This window comes from Diaporthe amygdali (genome assembly GCF_026229845.1).
Source record: "Diaporthe amygdali strain CAA958 chromosome Unknown NODE_33_length_508711_cov_65_296071, whole genome shotgun sequence".
NCBI lineage: Eukaryota > Fungi > Ascomycota > Sordariomycetes > Diaporthales > Diaporthaceae > Diaporthe > Diaporthe amygdali.
The window spans coordinates 133,496-156,425 of NW_026517053.1; the positions used below are offsets into that span (position 1 = coordinate 133,496).

At 50.8% G+C, this 22,930-nt stretch overlaps 7 protein-coding genes across 7 annotated transcripts; 5 read left to right on the forward strand and 2 right to left on the reverse strand.

Annotated features, from left to right (window-relative positions):
- Positions 1 to 527: 527 nt before the first annotated feature.
- J7T55_002244 (uncharacterized protein) lies at positions 528 to 2,375 on the forward strand (the record flags this gene model as incomplete). The annotated part of the gene is made up of 6 exons (XM_053132774.1): positions 528 to 642; positions 709 to 765; positions 824 to 837; positions 896 to 1,011; positions 1,075 to 2,240; positions 2,293 to 2,375. The coding sequence occupies 6 exons, from the start codon at positions 528 to 530 to the stop codon at positions 2,373 to 2,375; spliced, it is 1,551 nt and encodes a 516-aa protein (XP_052989215.1).
- A 1,288-nt stretch (positions 2,376 to 3,663) lies between these two features.
- J7T55_002245 (uncharacterized protein) lies at positions 3,664 to 4,691 on the forward strand (the record flags this gene model as incomplete). Its single annotated transcript, XM_053132775.1, has 5 exons — positions 3,664 to 3,967; positions 4,039 to 4,217; positions 4,283 to 4,484; positions 4,551 to 4,589; positions 4,645 to 4,691. The coding sequence occupies 5 exons, from the start codon at positions 3,664 to 3,666 to the stop codon at positions 4,689 to 4,691; spliced, it is 771 nt and encodes a 256-aa protein (XP_052989216.1).
- Positions 4,692 to 5,408: 717 nt separating this feature from the next.
- On the forward strand, positions 5,409 to 8,504 carry J7T55_002246 (uncharacterized protein; the record flags this gene model as incomplete). The annotated part of the gene is made up of 5 exons (XM_053132776.1): positions 5,409 to 5,626; positions 5,731 to 5,792; positions 6,407 to 6,767; positions 6,840 to 8,395; positions 8,452 to 8,504. 5 exons carry the CDS (start codon positions 5,409 to 5,411, stop codon positions 8,502 to 8,504), a joined length of 2,250 nt encoding a protein of 749 aa, XP_052989217.1.
- A 1,193-nt stretch (positions 8,505 to 9,697) lies between these two features.
- On the forward strand, positions 9,698 to 11,497 carry J7T55_002247 (isoamyl alcohol; the record flags this gene model as incomplete). The annotated part of the gene is made up of 1 exon (XM_053132777.1): positions 9,698 to 11,497. The coding sequence occupies one exon, from the start codon at positions 9,698 to 9,700 to the stop codon at positions 11,495 to 11,497; it is 1,800 nt and encodes a 599-aa protein (XP_052989218.1).
- Positions 11,498 to 12,756: 1,259 nt separating this feature from the next.
- Positions 12,757 to 14,163, forward strand: J7T55_002248 (uncharacterized protein; the record flags this gene model as incomplete). The annotated part of the gene is made up of 6 exons (XM_053132778.1): positions 12,757 to 12,780; positions 12,858 to 13,012; positions 13,153 to 13,337; positions 13,409 to 13,834; positions 13,892 to 13,995; positions 14,140 to 14,163. The coding sequence occupies 6 exons, from the start codon at positions 12,757 to 12,759 to the stop codon at positions 14,161 to 14,163; spliced, it is 918 nt and encodes a 305-aa protein (XP_052989219.1).
- Positions 14,164 to 15,355: 1,192 nt separating this feature from the next.
- Positions 15,356 to 18,203, reverse strand: J7T55_002249 (uncharacterized protein; the record flags this gene model as incomplete). Its single annotated transcript, XM_053132779.1, has 2 exons — positions 15,356 to 17,470; positions 17,670 to 18,203. The coding sequence occupies 2 exons, from the start codon at positions 18,201 to 18,203 to the stop codon at positions 15,356 to 15,358; spliced, it is 2,649 nt and encodes an 882-aa protein (XP_052989220.1).
- A 1,838-nt stretch (positions 18,204 to 20,041) lies between these two features.
- J7T55_002250 (uncharacterized protein) lies at positions 20,042 to 22,567 on the reverse strand (the record flags this gene model as incomplete). The annotated part of the gene is made up of 3 exons (XM_053132780.1): positions 20,042 to 20,319; positions 20,419 to 21,220; positions 21,383 to 22,567. The coding sequence occupies 3 exons, from the start codon at positions 22,565 to 22,567 to the stop codon at positions 20,042 to 20,044; spliced, it is 2,265 nt and encodes a 754-aa protein (XP_052989221.1).
- Positions 22,568 to 22,930: the final 363 nt, after the last annotated feature.

Genomic DNA, 22,930 nt, shown 5'->3' on the forward strand with positions numbered 1-22,930 from the left:
ACCGGCAAGCATTCTTGTCGACGGCAAAAGGACATGTGAGCGTCTGAGGTTCTGCACGCGCTTTCCTGACACGCTCTGCACCGATAGCCGGTAGATGCCTTCCTCAATGGATCACTGATCATTTCCTTCTACTGAGCCAGCGTGGCCAGGTACCTGGGTAGTGCAAATGGCGGGTGGGCGCGTCATATCTCGTCTAAGGGCGGAATTGCAGTTACCTAATGTGGCAAGGAGGAAAGGGCAAGGGAGCCTGGGGAGGGTGTCACGGGCTGGAATGCAACAAGGCACCTGCACTGAAGACCAGATCAGGGGCTATGCGTTGCACTCGCGCACACGACTGACAGCTCAAGGTGAGACTGAGACTTGGCTGTCTACATATTTGGCTATAAGTGTAACCACGCTCCCAAATCAGAAGGGCCAAGACAGGAAATCAACAACAGAAAGCTGTCGGTTGCCGTTGTTCTCGTTTGTCCGGGCTTCTGAAGTGAAGAACATTGCCTTGCCCAGTTCACATGTGCGAGCGCCCAAAAATGGCGTCGACGTGCAAGCCCATGCACGTTATCGCAACGTTTGCTGCCGTCCTGCTCTCACTTGTCAGCGCGGGATTCAATCCGTCGTCGAAGACGAATGTCGCCGTGTACTGGGGTATGGCAGCTAAGATATTGCTCCCGTCTCTTGATCGACCCTTTGACTGACTTGGCTTCGTGCTAGGACAAAATTCCTATGGCCAGAGCAATTCCCAGCAGAGGCTTTCCACCTACTGCTCCGGTGAGTATCCTGATTTTTTTCCACTAGGCATTGTCCGGTTTGGCTGACAACATCTTAGATACCGATATCGATGTGAGCACAACAAGACTCGCTGTCGTTTGTGGACTTTGTGGGCTGATATCGCTTCCAGATCATTTCCATCAGTTTCCTCACCGAGATTACTAACCCGGTGGTCAATTTCGCAAATGCTGGCGACAACTGCACTGTCTTTACAGGCACCACCCTGCTGAGCTGTCCACAAATAGAGTGAGTCGCGTATCTTCCTCGGTCTCTAAACGTACACGTTGACCTGCTCACGATGTATTCCAGGGAGGATATCCAGCTCTGCCAAGGCTCTTACGACAAGACCATCATGCTATCAGTCGGTGGAGCAACCTACACAGAGGGAGGATTCAGTTCTCCAGCTGCTGCTATCACAGCGGCAAACAACGTCTGGGCAATGTTTGGCCCCGTGCAATCTGCCAGCTCTGTCAAGAGGCCATTCGGAAATGCAGTTATCGATGGGTTCGATTTCGATTTCGAGTCGTCCACTCAAAATATGGCGCCATTTGCCAGCCAGCTCAGAGTTCTCATGACCGCCGCAACAACTGCAGGCGGCAAGTCCTACTATCTCAGCGCCGCACCACAGTGTCCTTACCCTGATGTAGCCGACAATGACATGTTAAATGGAGGAGTCAGCTTCGATTTCATCCAAGTCCAGTTCTACAACAACTACTGTGGCGTTAACAGCTTTGTAATAGGTGCTTCTACCCAGCCTTCATATAACTTCGACACATGGGACAACTGGGCAAAGACTGGGAGCGCAAATCCCGCAGTCAAGATTCTTGTAGGAATCCCAGCAAACACGGGCGCAGGGGCCGGCTATACTAGTGGAAGCGTCCTGCAGGCAACCATTGATTACAGCCAGGCCTTTGCCAGCTTCGGAGGTGTGATGATGTGGGATATGAGCCAGCTATACAAGAACCCAGGGTTCGAGGAGGAGGTTGTGCAGTATCTTGGCTCAGGAGGTAATCCTTCTTCCACGAGCACAACGACCACGAGCACAGCGACCACGAGCACAGCGACCACGAGCAGAGTAACCACGAGCTCAGCTACCACACTGACAACAACAACAACTAGCTCAAAACAATCATCTCCTCCTACTTCAACAGCAACTACGACAACTCCACCTGCAGGGACTGGCTTGCCTGTGCCTGAGTGGGGCCAGTGCGGTGGTATAGGATACACCGGGTCCACCAATTGTGCCAGCCCTTTGGTTTGTGCCTGCAACAGTGAGTGGTGGTGCCAATGCCAGACGCAAAAGCCTGCAGAGAGCTCCCCAGCCCCAGGGATCGCCTCGCCATCGACCACCAGCGTGACGATAATCGCCAGGTCCACCACTAGAGCTCCCATTGCAACGGCCGCAACATCGACAACGGCGGCTGTCCTTGCGACTGGGCAACCAGTTCCGGAATGGGGACAGTGTGGTGGCATAGGTTACACCGGGTCCACCAATTGCGCCAACCCTTTGGTTTGTGCCTGCAACAGTGAGTGGTGGTGCCAATGCCAGCGCGGTGCCGGCGGAGACAGTTCTTTATCTCCGGTTGAGGATTCAAGTGGGAGGACAGTAGCGCAGTGGGGACAATGCGGTGGGATCGGGTATACTGGCCCTACAACGTGTGCTGGCTCATACTCGTGTGCTTGCAATAGCAAGTGGTGGTGCCAGTGCCAGTAGCGACGGCTCGCTCTCTCCAAGTTGGACTCTATCATCATCCCTTCAGTCATATTTCTTGCGAGTTTAGACCCGATGGTTCGCGTAATGCCTGTCGTACATAATGCCTGTGGTTTCGGCGCTACCTAGATCTCTCTCACATTACACTCAGGTCAGAGACTGTCAATTAATCATCATTTTGACTTTAGAGCCGACTTGTAGACGTGACAGACCAGAAGGTGCTATAAATCTAAATGGAGACTGGAGCGTGTCGTCTCGGTCAGCCGCTGCTATTATCCATTGTCATGTACTCTGCTCTGGCGTTTCATGTGCAGATGGCATTTGATTATCGTGAGTATAGATTTATGACGAAGTTAGCATGCCCGGCCAGTTGTGAATGTCTGGTAAAGACAACGCACATTATGCTCGGGTCGCTGGTGCGCGATTGAAACGCCGACTTTGGGACTACTAGGTTTTCGCATCCAGCTCATCCTCGCAAAAACCAACCTGGCTGGAGTGGCTGCAGAGTGGATGGAATAGAATCGCCATCAAAGCAAGTCAATGGCGAGCCAGGGAAATCCTTAGCCAAGCTTTGCGTCAAGTAGGGGTTTAGTTCAGACGACAAACTCTCTGCTCGGCAATCCATTCCGTCGCATGCATGTAATCTAGTAACCCAGAGCAGATTCCAGTGTGCCGCTGCGCTATGGTGCTAGCACCCTGGGCCTCATCTGTTCTTATTCAGGCCAGGGGGTTGTCTCGGACACGACTTCTGGAACCTAGCGCGACATGACAGCCCACTTGCCACGTCTCATTGGCCTTGGAGTCAGCTGTTTGGACAGGGAGCCGTGCCGCTTAGGCGAGTCACTTGAGACGAGCGAAGGTATGCGTTCTCCAAGAAAGCCCACTTAACATGTTTGGGTGCAACCAGTAAATGGTTTGGCGGCGTCGCCCTCGATCGAGAAACCTCTGTGTCGAGACACGGACCCCCTGGCGCCATCTCTTACAAACTACAACTCTGTTTGGGTATACCCCTGTCGTTCTCGACCGTTAATCCAGATCAGTTCGGACGCCTTATATGCCCCAGACTTGGCACTTTTCTGTTGTCCTTTCCTTTTGGTGGCGTACTCAGTTATTATTTCGCTGGTCGGTGGTAAACACGCGTGTACATTCTTCCTATACTTTTGCGTTGCCTTTTCCTACGAATTAATATGAACAAGAAGTCAAAACAGTACGATACGGTCTGGAGCGCCGATGACCCCGATCAGGAGGAGTTCCTATCCGAGACGGACGTCGAGGAAGGCCACGAGCAACAATGGCATTCTACCGAGAAGGCAGCCAGGCGACAGGGGAGAACTCAACAATCATTGGCGACTTTAAAAGCGCATAGGTGGCTGATCGACACATCTTTACTACTCGTAATCATTGGACTGCTGAGCCTGCTGCTCCTGCGCCGGCCACAACAATCAGAATGGAGACAGATCGGAGGGGACTATACGGGGCAAGGCCCAGAGTGTCAGTTCCTCTTGAGCGCATGCATGCACATGACGTTGACGCGGCGCCGGCTGACCCAATTAAATGAGAAGTCCCTGCGAGAATCACAAAGTGGAACGCGGATGAATCGTTCGTGCCGCCCAACGCAACGGAATGGTTCTCGGACACGCTTCTAGAGAAGTGGAACACGATGATGCCAGCTGGAGCTGCCTTGCGCTCGGCAGAGGAGGTCTTTTCGACGACTTCGATGACACATTCGTTACATTGCCTTGTAGGCCCATTCCTTTTTCCCATGCTTGGAGCTCAGCAAGCTGACTTGGTTCTAAAATTTACCAGTTCATGATGGGTCGGATATTTTCTGCATTGTCTGGCAATATTTCGGGCGTCTTGCCTGGCGATTATTTCACACATTACATGCATTGTGTCGACTACCTCCGTCAAGCAGTCATGTGCAACGGGGACATGTCTATGGAGCCGCATTTGCCTACAGATGGGCCAGACAATGGCCCACTCGATGGAGGATGGAACGGAATTCATGGTATGGGCCCTCTTTTCTTTCCTGCAACTATGTTACTTTGCTGTGTTCTAATATTTCCCGATACAGTGTGCAAAGACTATTCACAAGTCATCAATTACCTCGATGGTTCGTTACCCCTCCTCTCGTCTGGCTTGTAATCTTGAGATGTTGACAATCGTAGAACAAATCGTCGATGGAGTGCGTGTAGTGCTGCCAATCGACGACTGAGGGGCGGGGTCAGGAGTAATCGGACCCTTATATTTTGAAACAGTCGGTGCCAGCGTTGTCCCGTGATCGAAGCAGTCTTGGGCTTAGAGAGCATCTCATACGATGTTGAGTCACCAGTGCAGCACACCGATGATGGAGCTACAGTTCGAACAGGATGTAGATTGGATAATCGCAGGCTAGCAGACCAACCCACATTTTTGGACCCATACAGTAGTATCGAGCACTTCCAACTCACCCGTGGGGCATCTTGATTGCCCGCACATGCAGTGTCGATCAAAGCCCGGGCATCCCAGCCATAGGAGTCCAGTCTCTAGAACTGATCGTTGTTAGTTTACTTCTCAGAATGAAGGCCTGTGATTTTCATTGCGAAGCTAGGCTTCGAGGAATACCGGTGTGGCTATAGCTGGTAAAATGCATCTATTGGGGTGTTAAGGATTCTGCCACGGAGAGCATAGGCCATCCACCGTGTCAGGGCAGCTGCCAGAATCCGAGTCCGAGTCCTCTTTACGTTTGAGCCCTCGAACTGCTATGAATCATGCATGGCTACCCACCACGACGGGTTTGCCATCTCATCATCGTTCCGCACGTGAACAATAAGAGGCCCAGGTGTCAACCTTTGCAGCGCTCTGCACCTCAGATAGCCGCCGCAGCCAGAGAAGTTGACGTTGGCAGCCATCCCGCCGCCCCACCAGTTCGCCTCGAAGGAAGGCGATATTGATGCGTCTCGTGCCGTTGCATCTTTCGTGGGCCCACATCCCCGCCGAGCCCCCGTTCGAGCGCAGCACCCAATGGCTGTCGAGACGGGTGAGGCGTGGCTGGGGCAGAAAGTTGCAAGCTGCAACCCAGCTGTCAAGGCGACTGGCGTTGCCCGAGAACCAAGTACTCTCGCTGTTGACAATGAGAATGATGCGCGATCATGAGGACAGCAGTTGTCGGTGAGTTTCCGTGGGCATTTTGGTTGGTGCTTCCGTTCGCCTTGATCCTGCACCAAGTGGAGCATTTCGATAGGTTTTTGCAGGGGACCCTGACTTCGTAGCAGGGGTTTTATCTTTGATCGATGGAGGCTCAACGACTTGCAGATGGCCGCGATTCCTATGAGCGGTGAGCACGCTTTGGCGCGTCCATGCTTGTCTATGTCGCGATGTCTGGTTTTGCTGCACCCGAGCTTTCCAGAAACCTGGGCGAGAGGTGTCGGCTAGCCATGCAAATCAGCTCATGTGATTTTTGTACCGGAAGAATACATAAATCTGATGCGTCTTGTTCTGTTTCCTTGCCATCATCCCGAACCGACCTGCTCTTCTTCGAGTATATCACTGAATTCTATCCAAATTTCCGCCTCTGAGCTGGTAGTTCTCCCCAAATTCTTGTCTCTTGTCATCACTTGACGGTGCGTTCCTGTTAGAGACTTAGATTTCGTCATTCTGCCGCCGACAGAATGGCTCAAGTACAAAGACGAAACACCGACATTGGTGAGAATATGCGCGAAAAGCAAGAGCGACGGAAGTCTGGAATATTTTCCTTTACTCGTTCTTTCAAAAGGTACGCAGGCGTCATCAGTTTCTATTCCGTTTGCTCATTACTTCTTTGAGTTGCCCGTTTCCTCTACGAGATGCCCCCCTCCCATTCCAAGCCGCCACCATCAATCCATGGCAGCTCGCCATTGCAAAATCCTAAACTGCGACGTCTCCCTCACGTGTAACACCTTGACGACGCAGACGACGATGGAGATCGAGACCCTGAAGCCTTATGTGGCTTTAATGGCTTTATCTCCTGGTCGTGGAGCTCTTTGGGTTTTGGCATAGTCATGAGGCTTGTCGGAGACGAACTCTACGTTCTGGCAGAGCAAGCATTCTTATACAGATGTAGTGAGCCCTTGTCTTCATCAGAAGTCAAGCTTGTCGCTTTACCAAACCGTCGCCGCCTCATGAAGTCCCGTCCCGCTAGCCGCAGCTCTCTAGGAGAGTTCGGCCGCGATACGTTCATGCCCTACGAAAAGCATCGCAGCAGACGTGTTTCTTTGCCTTTATCTAGCAATCCGCCATTTCCAGCAATCCCAGTGCGGGTTTCCTCCCTTCGGTACTTCAATCGATGATATACGATCAGTCTCGTAAATGATAAGATCAATAATTGCTGACACTGGTTGCTTAGGTCGCCCACGGACGCTGGGAAGGGTGACACAGCATCATCACCAACGACACCGCCCTCTGAGCCTGTGCTGAAGAAGACGAATTCATCTCAAAGCATACCTGCTGCTACACAGACTTCTGCAGTCACAGCTGAGGCAGAACGACCCCATGCTTCGTCATCCACAGAAGCGCTTCAGAAGCTGGCAACCCGTGACAACAAGTTTCCCAGTGAGCCACTGGAGAATTCAGATGGTCTGCCAACACCTCCCGACACTCCTGGTCCATCGACAGCTGCAACGGCCGCAGCAGAGGATGCCCATGATACAACAGAGGTATCGGGCAACAGTGGCGAAGACAACGGGACAACAGAGCTCGCTGCCGAATCAACCCTACCTACGTCAATAGACGAGCCCACAGAGTCTTCAGTTCCCGAAGCCGACAGGATAGTTCAGTATCACGAAGAGGCTGACCTTCACATCAAGGTTCAAGAGACAGATGGCACAACCGCAATCTACTCTGTCCGCACCAGTACCCTGGAAGGCATATCACGAATCTGGAAACAAGATCTCGCTTCACATACATCAGAAACATACGAGTCCTCTGATCCCGCGTACGGATTAGACGTCATCTTCTCCATTGCACACTATAAGTTCCACGATATTCCCCAGACGCCCAGCATCCGCAATTTATATGATATTGCTCTGGTGGCAGAAAAGTTCCAGACAATACATCTATTGGTGCCTTTCATCAAGGGATGGATTGCTGAAGTCCCAAGGGAAGTCACAGTTGCTGGCGCTGCAGTTGACGAAGACAAGACACTTGTCACAGGCTGGCTGCTGGGCCAGGCTCAATGGTTCTCAAAAATCCTGTCCAATTGTGCTTACAACGCACATATCGGAGCCGATGGTCAGCTCCTGAACGCCGAGGGCAAGCCCTGGGGTGATCAGCCTGTGTCAAGTGATGTCGTCGAGATCCTTGCCGCCACACGCCTAGCTGCAATTGAGAACATCATCAAGGCCGTGAGCACGCCCGTCCAGAAACTTCTGAATCCACAGTACTACCCTGATGAGGACATCCGGTACTGTCACGCCCCTGAGGACGATGCTGCTCGCGAAGACTGCGAGCAGCTTCAGCTTGGCTCGGCCATCATGGGACTCAGTAAGGCTAAGCTCTGGCCCCCTCCGGAGCCAACACGGATCAATGTCAGCCCTGTGCAACTGGCGAACGCTTATGGTGATGTACGCATCAGGCGTCACCAGGAGCCTGGTCTGCGATTCAAAGAGGGCGAGTCCGTCGATGACAACCATGCCAAGTGCGGGTTTGGACATCGTGAGGAGATCGAGAGCATCTTGGCCACGCCTGCTCAGCTGACGACGAAAGTGGTCAAGGATCTGCATGCAAGAGCAAAACGATCAGGAGCCTTCAGCGAAGAGCTCTTCCAGGACCTGATTGGCTTCATTAATGAAGAATCTGTGGTCTCAGTCGATGGAGAACTTAAGAAGGGTGCTGCAGAGTACAAGCAGACTACCGTCAACGCTTCGCTGGCGAGTCAAGATATTGAGCAGACGCAGATTAAAGGTCAGTCACTTCCCAAGTGCGAAGCTCCTTGGTCATAAGCTGATTCGCAGTTTCAGAAAAGAAGTCAAATGAAGAGATCACGGCCTCTGGACAGAAGGTCGATGAGTAGGATGCTTTGGTTGCTGGAGTTGAAGTTCTAAAAGCGCTGGGACCAAAATGATGTGTTACGTTGTATGATACCAAGTTTCATTTAGATCTGTGTTCTGTCACAAATTACCATGCCTTTTGAGGTTTTTGTCTTTCACTTCCCTGAACTAGACTTGTAAGGAGAGTCAGTTCGTATTAAAGAGGCGAAAGGTTCTCCATGTCGGCATATCCACTGTGGTCGTTGCAGACCTGTTGGCACTCAATGCCTTGGCCCTGTGCCGCCAAGTGTGTTCGTGGTTAAGCATCTCGAGATGTTAAATATCTGATGTAGGTCCATCTGTCTATTTTGCACAAATTGATAGTATTAGAGTTACATCCTAAGAAGTTTGTCCACACCTCACGTGAGCATCTATGGTGTTAAACTTGCTAATGTTTAGTTTACATAATACCATTTTTGAAAGCTGCCAACCTCTCTTGATAAATTGTGATATAAATTGTGATATAAATTGTGATAAAGATAACTTCCCAGAGGCAAACACAAGAGGCATTGCTTGTGTCTCTCATCCACTCCCAATCGTTAAGCCGTACGGAGTGGAAGCAGAGTTTCCGGTGGAAGAAAGGACACAAAAAAGCTATTTTCATTACGTATGGATCAGAATTGATGATATTGAGTCATTCATTGTCGATATATCGCTTGTTATTCAGGAACTCCGATATTCTTAAATATTTCTGCCATGACAGACAGACTTGACACTCTAAATTGCTTTCAAATATTCCATCGACAGATCATGCTGTGTGGCCGCTTGAGAATTCTGCCGAGTATCGACAAATTTGTCAACTTAGAATCGCCCATCAAAATTAAGTCGTTGCCACACTTACCCATAAGCGGCAGTCGGACGGGCATCAGATCTCGTTTGCGCTCTTGCATGTCTCTAAGATGCAAGAGGTCTTTGCAATGTTACCTATAATCTTACTGACCCTGTCGTGCCGTTCATTTCATTGGGTCCCTGGCAAACAGGGTAGCAACGCGCCACTCATTCACACCGCATGCATGCGGTCTTACTAAGGCTTCGGCTTCGGCCTAATCCCCTTGACTGCCCGCTCCATCCGAGTTTTCTGAGTCCATTCTTTGATATTGTGGAACCACGGTTCTGTCGAACCCGTCAAATATCTAAAGGCTGTATCTGAAGGCCATCTCAAACAAGGCCATTTACGATGCTGGGCGCCAAAAGCTTGGTACCAGCGGCAGCTGTGCTTTTGCTCTTGAAGCCTCAGACTGTGCTCGCTATCCCTGATATGTGGTCAGCTTTCAATACAACAGTAAATGGTCGCTTACAATACCAACTTCCCCTTGCACTGCCATGCTTCAGCACATATAATGGTCTCCCCAATGTCTTCAACGAGGCACTTTGCTCACAGATCCGCGAAAACTACACATCGCCCTCTTTTCGAGTGGGGGTAGCTGGTGTGACGATGAACTCGCAAAACGATGCTTGTTTATCCTATCCGGATGATCAATGCCTACTGGACAGCACTCTCAGTCCGGCGCCGATACCAGCTTCAAATATATCCTGTAATCAAGGCAATCTCGGTTCCTACGTCCTAGAAGTGCAAGATGAGACGGACGTCATCGCAGCGTTCGACCTGGCTCGTCAATTCAGGCTCCCACTATCAATAAAGAACAGCGGACACGACTATATGACACGAAATACGGCAAAAGGATCGCTCACACTTTGGGTGCATAACCTACAAAATATGACCTACCATGAAACCTTCAACCCAAAGGGATGCTCCGTGGAAGACACCGATCATGTTTACGGTACAGCTCTCACCATCGGAACTGGCGTCAGCAGCGATGACGCTACAATTTTTGCGACCGCTCATAATTCCACCCTCCTAGTTGGTTCCTCGCCTACCGTTGCCGTGTCTGGCGGCTGGGTCCTCGGTGCGGGGCACAGTGTCTTGTCACCAGTCTATGGCCTGGGCATTGATCGGGTGGTGCAGTTTACCGTCGTCACTCCGGACGGGACTCTTCGAACAGCAAATGCTTGTCAGAACGAAGACCTCTTTTGGGCTCTGAGGGGTGGCGGCGGTGGGACGTTTGGAGTTGTACTCGACGCCACGCACCGTGTCGAACCTGTAATGCCGATCGCCATTGCGGACATGAAACTCCCCTCTAATGCCTCAGAGGATACCGCGCTGGAGTGGATTGCTCTCCAAGCTCAGCATGCGTTGTCTTTTGCGCGTCAAGGCTGGGGCGGCCATGCAGCAGGAACATATATGACGCATGTGAACCCGATGCGGAAGATTGCCAACATAAGCGATGGGGGAGCTGCAGCGAAAAAGAGTATGAAAGTCGCCGGTGACTTCATTTTATCGAATGGAGGCACAAGTGTGGTTGAGATACTGCCGTCGTGGAGCGAAGCATGGCAAAAATATATAAAACCTGCCGCCCGACCAGTCGGAAGCATTCCGCTTTTGGGCGGTCGTCTCTGGCCTCAGTCTTTGTTTGAAACACAGGAAGGCGTCAATACTACTCTAGACTACGTCAAAAGCGTGGTCCAGTTCGGTGCTAGCCCTTCAAGCGCTTATATTCCGGCGGATATGCCGTTCCTAGTTGAAGGAAGTAGCGCAGGTTATGACACGAATACCTCAACTCATCCCGCCTTTTATTCAGCCTTGTGGATTCACGGCGGTCGTGCCTCAATTGCGTGGAATAGCTCATATAGCGAGCGCCTGGATGCCGCGATCAACTTGACAAGATCAACAGAGTTGGCCGAGGAAGTTATTGGACCGGAAGGAGGCGCGTATGTTCATGAGTCGAACATGTTCACGAAGAACTGGCAAAGGTCGTACTGGGGAACAAATTACGACCGCCTGCTGGAAATTAAGCACAAGTACGACCCAGACCTGCTGCTCAACTGCTGGAAGTGCGTTGGATTTCAGGATGAGAAAGTTAGCAGTATGGAATTTCATTGTCAAGGGAAATTACAACTGGAGTTGGAATCTACCTAGACATGGGCCTAGATCACATGTGGGCAATATTGCCTTATAGACTAGAATACTGAGGGAAAACGGATGCACCCACAACCCTCAGTGTGGTGTGGCTTCCTGAATTCAACATATAAGAGGTTACAGAGAGATGCATGATTCATAGCATCGGTTTGTACACAGGCAACCCACGGTGACACTTCTTGCTCATGGGATGCGAAGCGAATTGTGAGAAGAATACGGACTTGCGCCTTTATACTTGGGACTTGGACGTGAAGAAATTAGAGACTACGAGCGAGGGGGCGAGGAACCCGGAGACAAATGTTTGCCTAGCAATGAGCAGATCAGTTACGCAGAGCGAGTCACTGATAGATTGCATAAATACTTTGCATGACATCCTCGAAATCACGTTGTGCTCCTGGTTCCGCCGGAAAGGTTAATTGATTTCATCCCAACAGACCCACTACATACAGTAGAAATTGAAATATCATGATAAGTGAAGATGACCCCAGAGTTCCGTCATGATAAGGATTGCGTCCAATGCTGAAATTTGGAGCACCGAAAAGAGTTGTGCAGGACAACCAATAAGAAGATATTCCCACAATGCCCTTATTCGTGCTGGTCTCCATCATAAAGCAACCGTGTGGGCCTCCCCTCTGAGGTGATTCAATGATAGGGGATAAGTTTCAGTGAAGTGTAGTCATGAATAACACTGTGGTAGCATTGTGGACATGTGTTGCCTCCTGAGGTCAAATGTCATTCCCATCTAGTCCCTCTTGGCCGTTCAGTCACAGGAATAGAAGTCCATATCCACTCTCGCTGGCCGGCCATGTCTTGAAGCCCAATTGTGTATATGCACCAAGAGGTCCTTGACTCGCGAACCTACCACTGTGACCGGGCTCGACCCGCTTGATCCTCGCGTTTCAAGCTCTATAATGCCTGTTTTCCGTCCCATGTCAACAGCGAAGTGCAACTCGATCCCGCACAGCCGGACCCGCTCAGCTATCATTGGCAATGTTGCTTCTGGACTGTTGGTGTCGTGATGTCGTGATTTGCGCCCACCCAGATCTTGGCGATCAGTGGATGTCTTCCGTTGAAGAAGGGTCAGATCTACGAGGTCAATCGCGCCTAGCGAGATAGACATGAGTAAGGAATGAGGCTTGACAAACCGGCACATCTCCCTTGTTTTCACTAGCCATATCTGGGATGGTTTGAGATGGCTGAAGCTTGGGATTTCCTCCAGATTTGTCATAAGAACCATTGCATCCAGCACTTTCAAACATATGGACCACGGTCCAGACTTCGATGTCTACTGATCATGAGTTACCCAGGTCTGTACGTACATACAGAATTCGGTGTGGGCGAGGGACCCAGCGACTGCTAGGAGGGCACCAAATCCACCCGAACCGCCATTGGCGCCTGTGCCTTTATCGTCGTCAGGTCCGTCTCAAAACGCACGTGGCAGAGGCTCCCGGACCCGTCAGAATCGGCAAACAAGCGCGGCCAGAGCAAGCCACAGAAGTCCGGGCGCAGGAACCGGTTCGCAACATCGCCTCGTGATACGCTTCCACAATCCTAAAGTAGCTATCGCCCCCGCACGGCTGCATTTCCGTAAGCTGTAGCGTCAGGGGTTATGGATGCTAGTCAAGCACAGCTCAAAAAAGTTGCCTTAAATCAAGATGGGACCCGATTCATGGCTTGGCACAAACCCAGTTCTCGTCGTTTTTCACTCTTTGGACACCCTCCGTCGCCGAGTTGCGAAGCTTCCGGCGCACTGGTCCGGCCACAATGTCGGTATGGGAAAGCGATGATCTGGGTCTCGTGGCGTTGAGAACCACATGGGCGTTATTTGGAGTTACGGCAGGTGAGCTCTTTGCATGCGAGATTGAAATGAAAATCCAGGGGTTCCAAGAAACTGATAAGTCGTGAGGAAAGTGGTGTTCTCCCTACGGGTCTACTGCCGTCTTCGATACACACCTCGACTGGGTGGCGGCCTTTACGTTGACGACTTCATCACGGGCGGCTGCCTCTTGATGCTCCTCGTCTTCTGCATCCTGCTCTCCGTCGCAGTTCAGTATGGAGTGGGGAAGCACTATGTGACCTTGTCCGATCGCCGCAAAGTCGAGGCTGTCATGTGGAATGCCATCCTTAGCGGCATTACGCCTTGGATGTGCACCTTACCCAAATTCGCCATCGTCACGACGCTCAAGAGGATCCTTAATTACGGGACGAAAACGACAGTTCTGCTCTGGGGCCTCGCACTGACATCGCAGGCAACCGTGGTTGCATTGACGGCCTGGGGCTTTGCCCAGTGCAGACCAACGGCTTATCAATGGGACAGGAGCATCGAAGGAGGAACGTGTTCGAGTCCAGAAATATACGTCAAACTGTCCTTCTTCGTTTACTCATATTCGACAGCACTCGATGTATTTTTCGCGTTGTATCCGGTCCCATTTGTCATGCGGCTCAGCATGCCGCTTAAGACTCGTATCGGTGTTGCAGCATCGCTTAGTCTGAGCTGGGTGGGCTTTGCAATTTCGATTTATAAATTTTCTATATTCGACAAAATTGGGTCTCTGCTGGTTACAGACCGATCATGTGAGCCATCCTCCCCTAGCCTTTTTCTCTGTCTTGCGAGGCTTGCTGACAACACACCAAACGAAAAGTTCCCCTGGTCTATCTTTGCATGACCCACGCTGCAGAGGGCTCATTTCTAATGATTTCGACTTCGCTCGCCACTCTTCGTCCGTTGTTTAGATCGATGAAGCGCCACGTTTCAACCGTTCATGGGAATAGCAACGAACCTTCGAAGCGGCGTACCATCGGGAACTCCCGCGGTTTTCACTCTACCAATCATTCACAGGTGGATTGCATTATCACTTCACGGAGCAATGCTGAATGGGTTCCGTTGGACGATCAGTCGGGAAAGGAATCAGAGACAAAAGATATTATGGTCCAGAAAACGATTGAGGTTTCTGTATCGAAACAGAGCTTGGTAGCTGCACATTAAAATGGACGTTTTTGCTTTTCGTGGCCTAGGGTGTTACATAGGAATGAGTAGCGTAGTAACAGGTCCATGTTGTTATTGAACTATGTGAATCCCCTGATCTTCTTGATTTTCTGTAAGTGTGCGTGGAATCACAGATAAAGACGAGTAGAGTTCTTGAACACTGTGTTTGCAAAAGGGAAGGCACACATTCATCACGCTTGTGTTGTTTTTTGTCCAAGCCTCTTTTTAGTGAGAATGTCGAAGATGGTAACTAAAGACGATATCCACATATGCTGAAATTTATATGAAATAACGATTACGATCATATAGCGGGCAATGCTGTGCCGTGTTGCAACGCTTTTGTGTGAAAGGTGATGGGCAGGTTTCAAAACGGGCCAAAGCTCAGATTCAATGGATATTGATTGTAGTGTGTCTGGAATAGGACAATAAAGGCCCAAACATAATACGCTATGATTCCTCAGAACTTACGTTGGGCCAGATTCTTTGTAGTTTTACAAGTCTAGATGGCATATTTGTCAAGGTGCAGAAAGTGGATTTCGAACGCTCTGTATGCCTACTCGTATTTGTCATTGAGCGATGAGAAAACGCCAACCTATCTATTCAACATATGTCGCGCAGGTGCAGTCGCGAAATTCCGGCGTGGTTCTGGGGCAGATCGAACTTCAAAGGTCTTGATGACTACCTCAGGCTTGGTCAGCGTGTTCTTTCCGTGTCGGTTTGTGAAAACCAAGGTGCATTACCTATTCCCTGGAGAGACGTAGTCACGAAAGTCCGGAAATGAGATAGATATTACAAAGAGATTGAATTTGCGTAATGTGTTAATCACTACTGTTCATTTTCACCTGCGAAACTTTCAAAAGGCCAAGAGCTTTCTAATCACCTCCGATGGACAACGTAATCTCGGCTGTCCTCAAGCCATCCGCCTGGGCGGTGACAATGATGGGCTCAGAGGCTCCAGCCTTCGCCCGTACGATAGTAAGCGCAAGACCTCGAAATGCATTTCTCTCCTTGGACGGGAAAGGTGTGAAGTCCGTTGGATCGCCATTGTCAGTCGATATGATCTCACCCGGTCCCGAGACAGAGAACTTAATAGCAGGCTGAGCAGTATGCACTATGTCCTCGTTATCGTCAGTCACGGCGACGCTCACGAATGAGAGGTCACTGCCGTCAGCAGCAATAGTTGTCCTGTTTTGGTAGGTCGACAGGCGTAATTGGGTGGCTTCCCCAGTTGTTCGTACTTTAGCCTCAGCCCAATCCTCTCCGTCCTTGTAAGTCTTGACATGGATTTCACCAGGCTGGTATACAACATTATCCCACCGGAAGCGGTAACCGGCCTTTTTCTGACGGCCCTGAGATTCTCCGTTCACAAACAGCTCGGCCTCGTCTCCGGAAGAGAAGACGTGAACAGGAGTTACTTCGCCCACACGATCCGGCCAGTTCCAGTGTGGAAGGATATGCGCATTTCGAACGGTCGGGTTCCAGCGTGATTGGTATAAGTAGAACCGATCCTTGGGGAAACCAGCCAAGTCGATGATTCCGAAATAACTACTCCGTGAATCTCCATCGTAGGGCGTGGGCTCACCGATGTAGTCCCAGCCCGTCCATACAAATTCTCCGGCAACGTACGGGAACTCATCCTGTGCTGCAAACACCTTATCTGGCGAAGCCCCCCATGGCACTGCATACAATTCGTAGGAACTAACCTGACGGGTTTCTGGGTCGGCTCCCGTGCCATTCGCGAGTACAATGGTGTTATTAAACGGGGTCACTGGGAACAGGTATGTCCCCCTTGAGCTGACAGCGGATGAGCTCTCTGTGCTAAAAATCAGCTTGTCGGGAAATTCTCCGCGGAAGTTCTCGAAGGTTGGACCACCGTTGCCCTTGCCTTCGCCTTGGTAGTTAAGGCCAATGAGATCAACTACCGAGACAAAGGGGGTCTCGGGTCCAGCGTTATTCATGCCTACTGACGACTGGCGCGTAGCATCTTCTTCACGGACGATATCGCGAAGACGCTCGGCCGCTGCGGCGCCAGCAGCGCCTTGTCCTTGCTCTGCGATCTCATTACCGTAACTCCATGCCCAAATGGCTGGGTGGTTACGGTCGCGGCGAACGAAGCCGCGCAAGTCCGGCTCGGACCAGTCCTCCCATAGACTGGCGAAGTCGTTTGAAGTCTTATGGCTAGCCCACGTGTCAAAAATCTCGTCAAGTACAACGAGACCCAGACTATCAGCAAGGTCGAGAATTTCGGGTGCTGGCGGGTTGTGTGATGTCCTGATAGCGTTGGAACCCATTTCTTGGAGCAGCTGCAGTTGTCGTTCAGCTGCACGAAGGTTGAAGGCAGCTCCGATTGAGCCTAGATCGTGGTGCTGACACACGCCCTGGAGATAGATTCGGTCTCCGTTGATACGCAATCCGTCGCCAGCGTAGCTGATTGAGCGGATACCAAAGCGGGTCTCGTAAGTGTCGATTTCCTGGCCGTCGGCGAAAAGCCGCGTAATGGCAATGTGGAGGTTCGGCTCCTGCGCTGGGCGAGGACCCCAGAGTTTTGGGTTCTCCAGTGTAATGGAAGCATTGGTTGATTCAATATTGCCTGCGCCCACGATAACGGTCGTGTTAGGAAATTGGCCGACCTTGGCACCCGCCTGTCCTGTTGCTGCGTCCAGGACGTGGACGTCTGTAATAACATGAATCTCTGATGCAGCCGTTGCGGCGTTCTCGACCTGAACGGTGAGGTCCAAAATGGCCGACTGAGCGGACACGTCCTTTGAAGTGAGATAGGTGCCCCACTGGCCGACATGTACATTGTTGACCTTGGTAAGCCAGACGTTGCGATAAATTCCCGCTCCTGGATACCAACGAGAGGAATCGAGGGCCTGATCAAGGCGGATAGCAAGCTGGTTCTCTCCGGGTTGCAGATAAGGACTTAGGTCTAGGCGGAACGAAGCGTACCCATACGGCCAGCCACCGACAATCCTCCCATTTAGCCACTGCAGCATTTAGAGTTAGTCACCAAAGCACTGAGGTATGAGTCTTGTTTAAAAAGATATCGAAGTCGGCCACGATATGCCCAGTGCCTGTCTCGACAACTGCGGCCTCGAGGGCTTTGATTCGAGCAATGAAACAGACCACGCATATGGCAGATACTTTTTCCCGCAGGAGTAAAAATTATATTTGAAAGCTACTTACGACGGTTGCGTAGGACATTGCACCATCAATTTCCAAGTAGATCGTCTTGCCCTCATCGGCCGATGAAATGTTAAGAGTGCGGCGATACCAGCCGATGCCTTGAATCGGCAGACGACCCATGTTTCCGCCAACTGGGGGATCAGAGCCCTCGTAGAATGGCCCCTTGACGGCCCAGTCGTGTGGGAGGCTAAGAGCCTCCCAAGCGCTGTCATCGAAAGAAGCTTGCGCATAAGTGACGTTGCTGGGCCGTTCAGTTGGCGGTTGTGTGTGAAGTGATGGATCTTTGATGAAGTTGTTGCCTGCTGGTAAAATCCACGGCTTCAATTGGTCGTAACTGAGTCCGTCAGGGTTGCTCTCAAAGCGCTCGAAACGCCAATCGGCATTGATGCTGAGACGCTCACGAGCAACCTCCGCGGACCCATCCTGCTGCCGGGTTGTAACGATGCTTCGCGCTTCAGCGGACGAGTGGCCAAGGATTGCTAGACCCACTAAGGCGAGCCTGAGGGCCTTTTGTCGCACAGTCAAGACTGACATCTTCAGTAATAGTGCTTCTCGAGGTCAATGACAGGAGGCACTGGTCAGCGATCCCGCAAACGGCTTTCGCCTTTATAAGTTATCCCACGATGCTCTCGCCTCTGCCTCCAGTCTCATCCAATTCCAAGACCGCGACCTGGGGAAACATGCGCGACCCCCGCTTCTTGTGAAGTCACGTCATGTTCGTTATTGGAGCGCTAGTACTCGGCGACTTGGCGTCCATTGTCCAAGTCCAAGATCATCATAACAGCCTGATCTCACGAGATGAAGTCAAGATTAAGAGCTGCCAGACGGCACAACCCGGGTCACAAACGAGTGGAGAAACGGCCCGCGCTGCCCCGAGAGAGCTTGGACAATCAAACGAGGCACCCCCTTGTCTCCCCCCGCGACAAGGGCCCGGTTTTCTCATCGGTACCGACAGTTGGTATTGACTGCTCCGTTAGGGAGAGCTTAGGCGGACGTTTGCTCGAGTCTTGCTCAAACATTGATGACAGATGGGATTGATTGGAAGCGCTCTCAATGATATAAAGTACCCCTGATGCGGAGGTCATGTTCCCTGAAAGTAAATTCACGGTCTTCTGGCACTGGTGATTCTGTTCAGGTTCGGGGTCGTGAAAGTGTAGACCGTGTGATATACAAGTTGACCAAGACAAGTCGTGTCATGCGGTGAAAAGTGCGCGTCACTAGGTTTGCTTATGAGACTTGTCTAGGTCACTTATTCGACATTGGCTCTTGGCTTTACAAATCGCCGAGCAATTAATGGGTTTACAGCTAGGACCTTATCAATCGATCTATCCCAACGCAGAGTAGCTCGCCACTCCATTTGAAGTGTCGAACATTATGCGACAGTCAGAGAAGTACAAGTACAAAGATTAGAAGTATAAAACAAGAAGAAAGTCCATCATTTCGAGAGCAAAGCTCAGTGTATTGAAAAAGGCATTGGGACACACAGGTGGGTCGATAACGGCACCTGAGAAGCCTGATAACCCCAAATGAACAATTGAGTTTATGTTGTATTTCTCCAATGCTCATGATTACAAGGCACAATGCCACAGTGTCAAAATGAATGATTGTGAGACGACCTAGATATCTGTGAGGTGGATGACCAACCTCAAGTGTAGCTTCCCAGTAGTTCAAGGAAGATAGTATTGAAGATGTGGTACACTAAAAATGATCTTAAAAATTGGATCAATGCAATATTGAATATCATAAATCAAACACGTACGGCACGCAGCACTTGAGTACAGTAAACTTGTGACACCATCCGGTAGACACGGAGAACCCGAATAGACGCCTCGCTAACATTTTACCGACGATAAGACTGAAGTTCTCGGCTGGGGGGTTTTTTTTTCCTACCCAGGTCGTGTCCGCTTGAGCCACAGAAGTCATTGACCATTCAACAATAGTTAGGAAACAGAGGGTAAATTCTCAGCAGCAGAAAGGCCGATCGGCTCCTTGTCCCAAGTGCTTTTTTCATCTTGGTGAAAAGGGCGCCAAATGAGGCCATCATCATAGGTTCTGACCTGGCCGAGCCATATTAGTCTTCCTCTGTCCTCCAAAGACATTGACCACCTTGCCAAGCCCAAGTCTAGTTTGTCAGATATACTAATGAAGATAGCTAAACTTATGCTTCAAAATCATCTGCTCGTGTCGCTGGATTTGTCTTACAAGTCTCATATTCGCACGGGACATCTCATAATTACAGAGCAGGTGTAAGAATCTTGTCTCAATGATTCGCATGAAGCAAGCCTATGTGTATTCATAAGAACTGATTCAAAGTCCGATTACTGAGACAAACCAGCGGCGAATGTATGAGATAGTTCTAACTTTTATCCGCCTCACTTCCTGTTGGCGCTGTCAAGATGGTATTGAAACTGTTTCAACCAGTGGTCCAATTCCGTTCTCATGGCTTGCAATTTCCGCTCAATACTGTGCAGCTCCAAGCGATTCCATTGATTCAGTGCAGCATCCGGGCCCCATATCTCTTTGTGGGCGTCAACCGAGTAGAAATAGCCTGCAGCCATGTTGTGGAGCATTCCATGATACAAGGCAGCTCTTGTCATCAGGCACTTCGCGGTCATTGTCTCCAGTATAAAACGAAGGTGAACATGTTGCTCTGTGAGATGTTTGGACTTAGACAAAGATCTCGACACTTCAATGCAAGCATGTTGGCTTGCTATAATTTTCAAATGGACCAACTGGCCTGGTCGGCAACCGCCCCATCGTGTCTCTGCGATCGCTTTCTTTATGTCGACATCGTTGTCCTGTAGGACACTTCTGAGTCGGCCTCTAAGTGAGCGATATATTTGCTCCCTTGATCTTTCTCGGAGCTGCTGGATCACGTCGCTGGATTTCAGCTCTGGAGAGTCATCGAAGATGGCGAAGAGCCGCTTGAGGAGCGCCACATCGGTGATGTTTGGCTTTGAGTTTGCACCAGCTACGATCCGCAATGCTTCAAAGAAAAATGGCAATACGGCCTGCATCTTAAGTCGGGCTCCGAAGTCATTCAGGTGTCGGCCTGAGGTAACACCAAGCTGTTTGATTGACACCGAGCGCTGTACAGTCTTTTCAAGTTCAATTTTCCATGCCTCCATGCTTGGACACTCTGTTGGGAAGAGAGTGTGAATGAATTCGTATACAAACAAGGTTGTACCAAAGCCGTCATCCTCGTCTGTCGATTGAAGAACTTCGTCTGTCCTGGGGTCAAAGATCCGAAAGAGCGCGGCGCCCAAGTTGACAACCGCCAAGAACACATTAGCGTCGTTACTGAAAGGAATTAGCAATACCTTCTTTATCCCACTTTGTGTGGCAGTCTGTCCTCGAAGCCGTCGGATGATCTCAGCGTCTCCGGCCTCAATGAAATCCTTCCATGACCATGCCTCGATGAAGTCGTGAGGGTCCACCACAGTGAATTCATCACTGGCGACTTGCACTACTTGCACCAGCAAGGAGTAAATTTTGTAGAGCTCTATTTGGACTAACAGCGGGGGTTGCAGAGTCATGGCGCGCAGTTCATCCTATGTGATGCGCCTGTTGTGCCCATCGATAGACAATGTGGCAACTGCCGTAGACTGAGCCCCCAGCGGCCGCAGCAAATGCGGCTGGCGCTTGGAAGGGCCTCCTGCGTCTTGACCACCAGAAATTTCGCTGGCATTCCGCTTTGTCCGACAAATTGGGACCTGGTATTGTTTGGAATTGTTTCTCGAGGGTAAGTGTTCATCAGAGGAATCAACAGATTCCGAAAGATGCAATGGTGGTGACTTGGGGAGTTTTGTATTGAGTATTGGCATGGGTGTGTCAGGAATTGTGACCTCTGGAGAGTATGGTGAGAGCTCATCCAGCCGTCGGTTTGACTTAGCCACCGCATTGGCGTATGTCTGTGAACTAGGTCCTGGATCTCCATCCCAGCTTTGTGGCTGCTCCATTGCGGCGTGGCTCTCTGGATTAGGGCCAGTGACGCCAACTTGGCTTTGTGTTCGCTGCCTCGCGGGTAGCAGATACCTCCAAGTCGCTAGGGCCCGTTCTGGAGGCGAGGGATGTTCATGTATCACGCCGAGGCCATCGCTAGGAAGTTCCGCGGCGTAGCCGTATGCCACGCGAGCTTGTGCGAGTCGGTCAGCAGCAGAAATGCTGCTTGCCGCAGCTCCTCTGGCCCGAGACAACGACCTGGTCATTTCTGAGGACTTCGAGGCGGCGTGTTCAACATGCTGAACGCTTGGTCCAGTCTCACCCTTCTTGTCGCTTGGAGGGCGACTATGCGGTAGCTTCCTCAACGATCGCAAGCCTTGGCTAGACATTCGGGAAGCCTGCAGCTGAGAGCTATTTGCGCTGGGAGGTTTGAGCGCTGAAGGCCCTCTGGCGGATGAGGGTGCAGGAGTTCCTTCTCGTTGTTTCCCCTTTTCCAGTGCAGTGTAGCGTCTCTCCATCGGCTCGTCTGCCTCGTCTGGCGTAGCGTCTGTCACTTTATCTGAGGCGCTTTCTGCATCGTTGCGCGGCTGATCATGGCCCGTAAGTTTACTGAGGAAGTCTTCCACAGAGTAGACTCTGTCTTCAGACGACGTGACTTGGTTGGGGGTGCTTTGACGCCTCTCGGCGGGATCAGCGCGATTTGCCAGGCCACGAGGGCCACTCAGCGCGGCGATGTCCCTTCGGAGTCTGTCGCGGTATTCACGTTCCCATGGACCGTAATGTTCAACGACAGATGGGCCGTTTGGTGTCTGAGTTTCGTAGCGCCGTCCAAGCCTCCCATAACGTCTGTGCCATCGCTGTTTTAAGTCATTATCATGAGGCGAAAGGGTAGATGACCGCCATTCTGATCCTGGCGGCCGCCATCCCAGGCAGTTTCGGCGCCCTTTGGATCTCATGGCTGCTGGAGGAGCTTCCTTTTGCGAAGATGAATGCTTTTAATTGCTGACGTTTGGACTTCGGCTAAGCATGGGACCTAAACAGTGCGTGATAATCGAGTCTTGAGACCGTATTGAATATTGCCACATGGATGAAGTGCGACGTTAATGGCTTCGGTCATTATTGAATAAAACTGTCACTTTCAAAGAGCGTAATGTTGATTGGGCTTGTTCGCCCCTGCCAGGGCATAATATGTCTGTCTACGGTAGAAAGAGCCATGAATGAGCATAAGGGAATGAAATTCTGTTGAAGACGTCGGAAAACAGGAAAGTGCAAAATCAAGTGAGTTGTATCAACCTTTGGTATTTGGGCCTCGAGAAGGA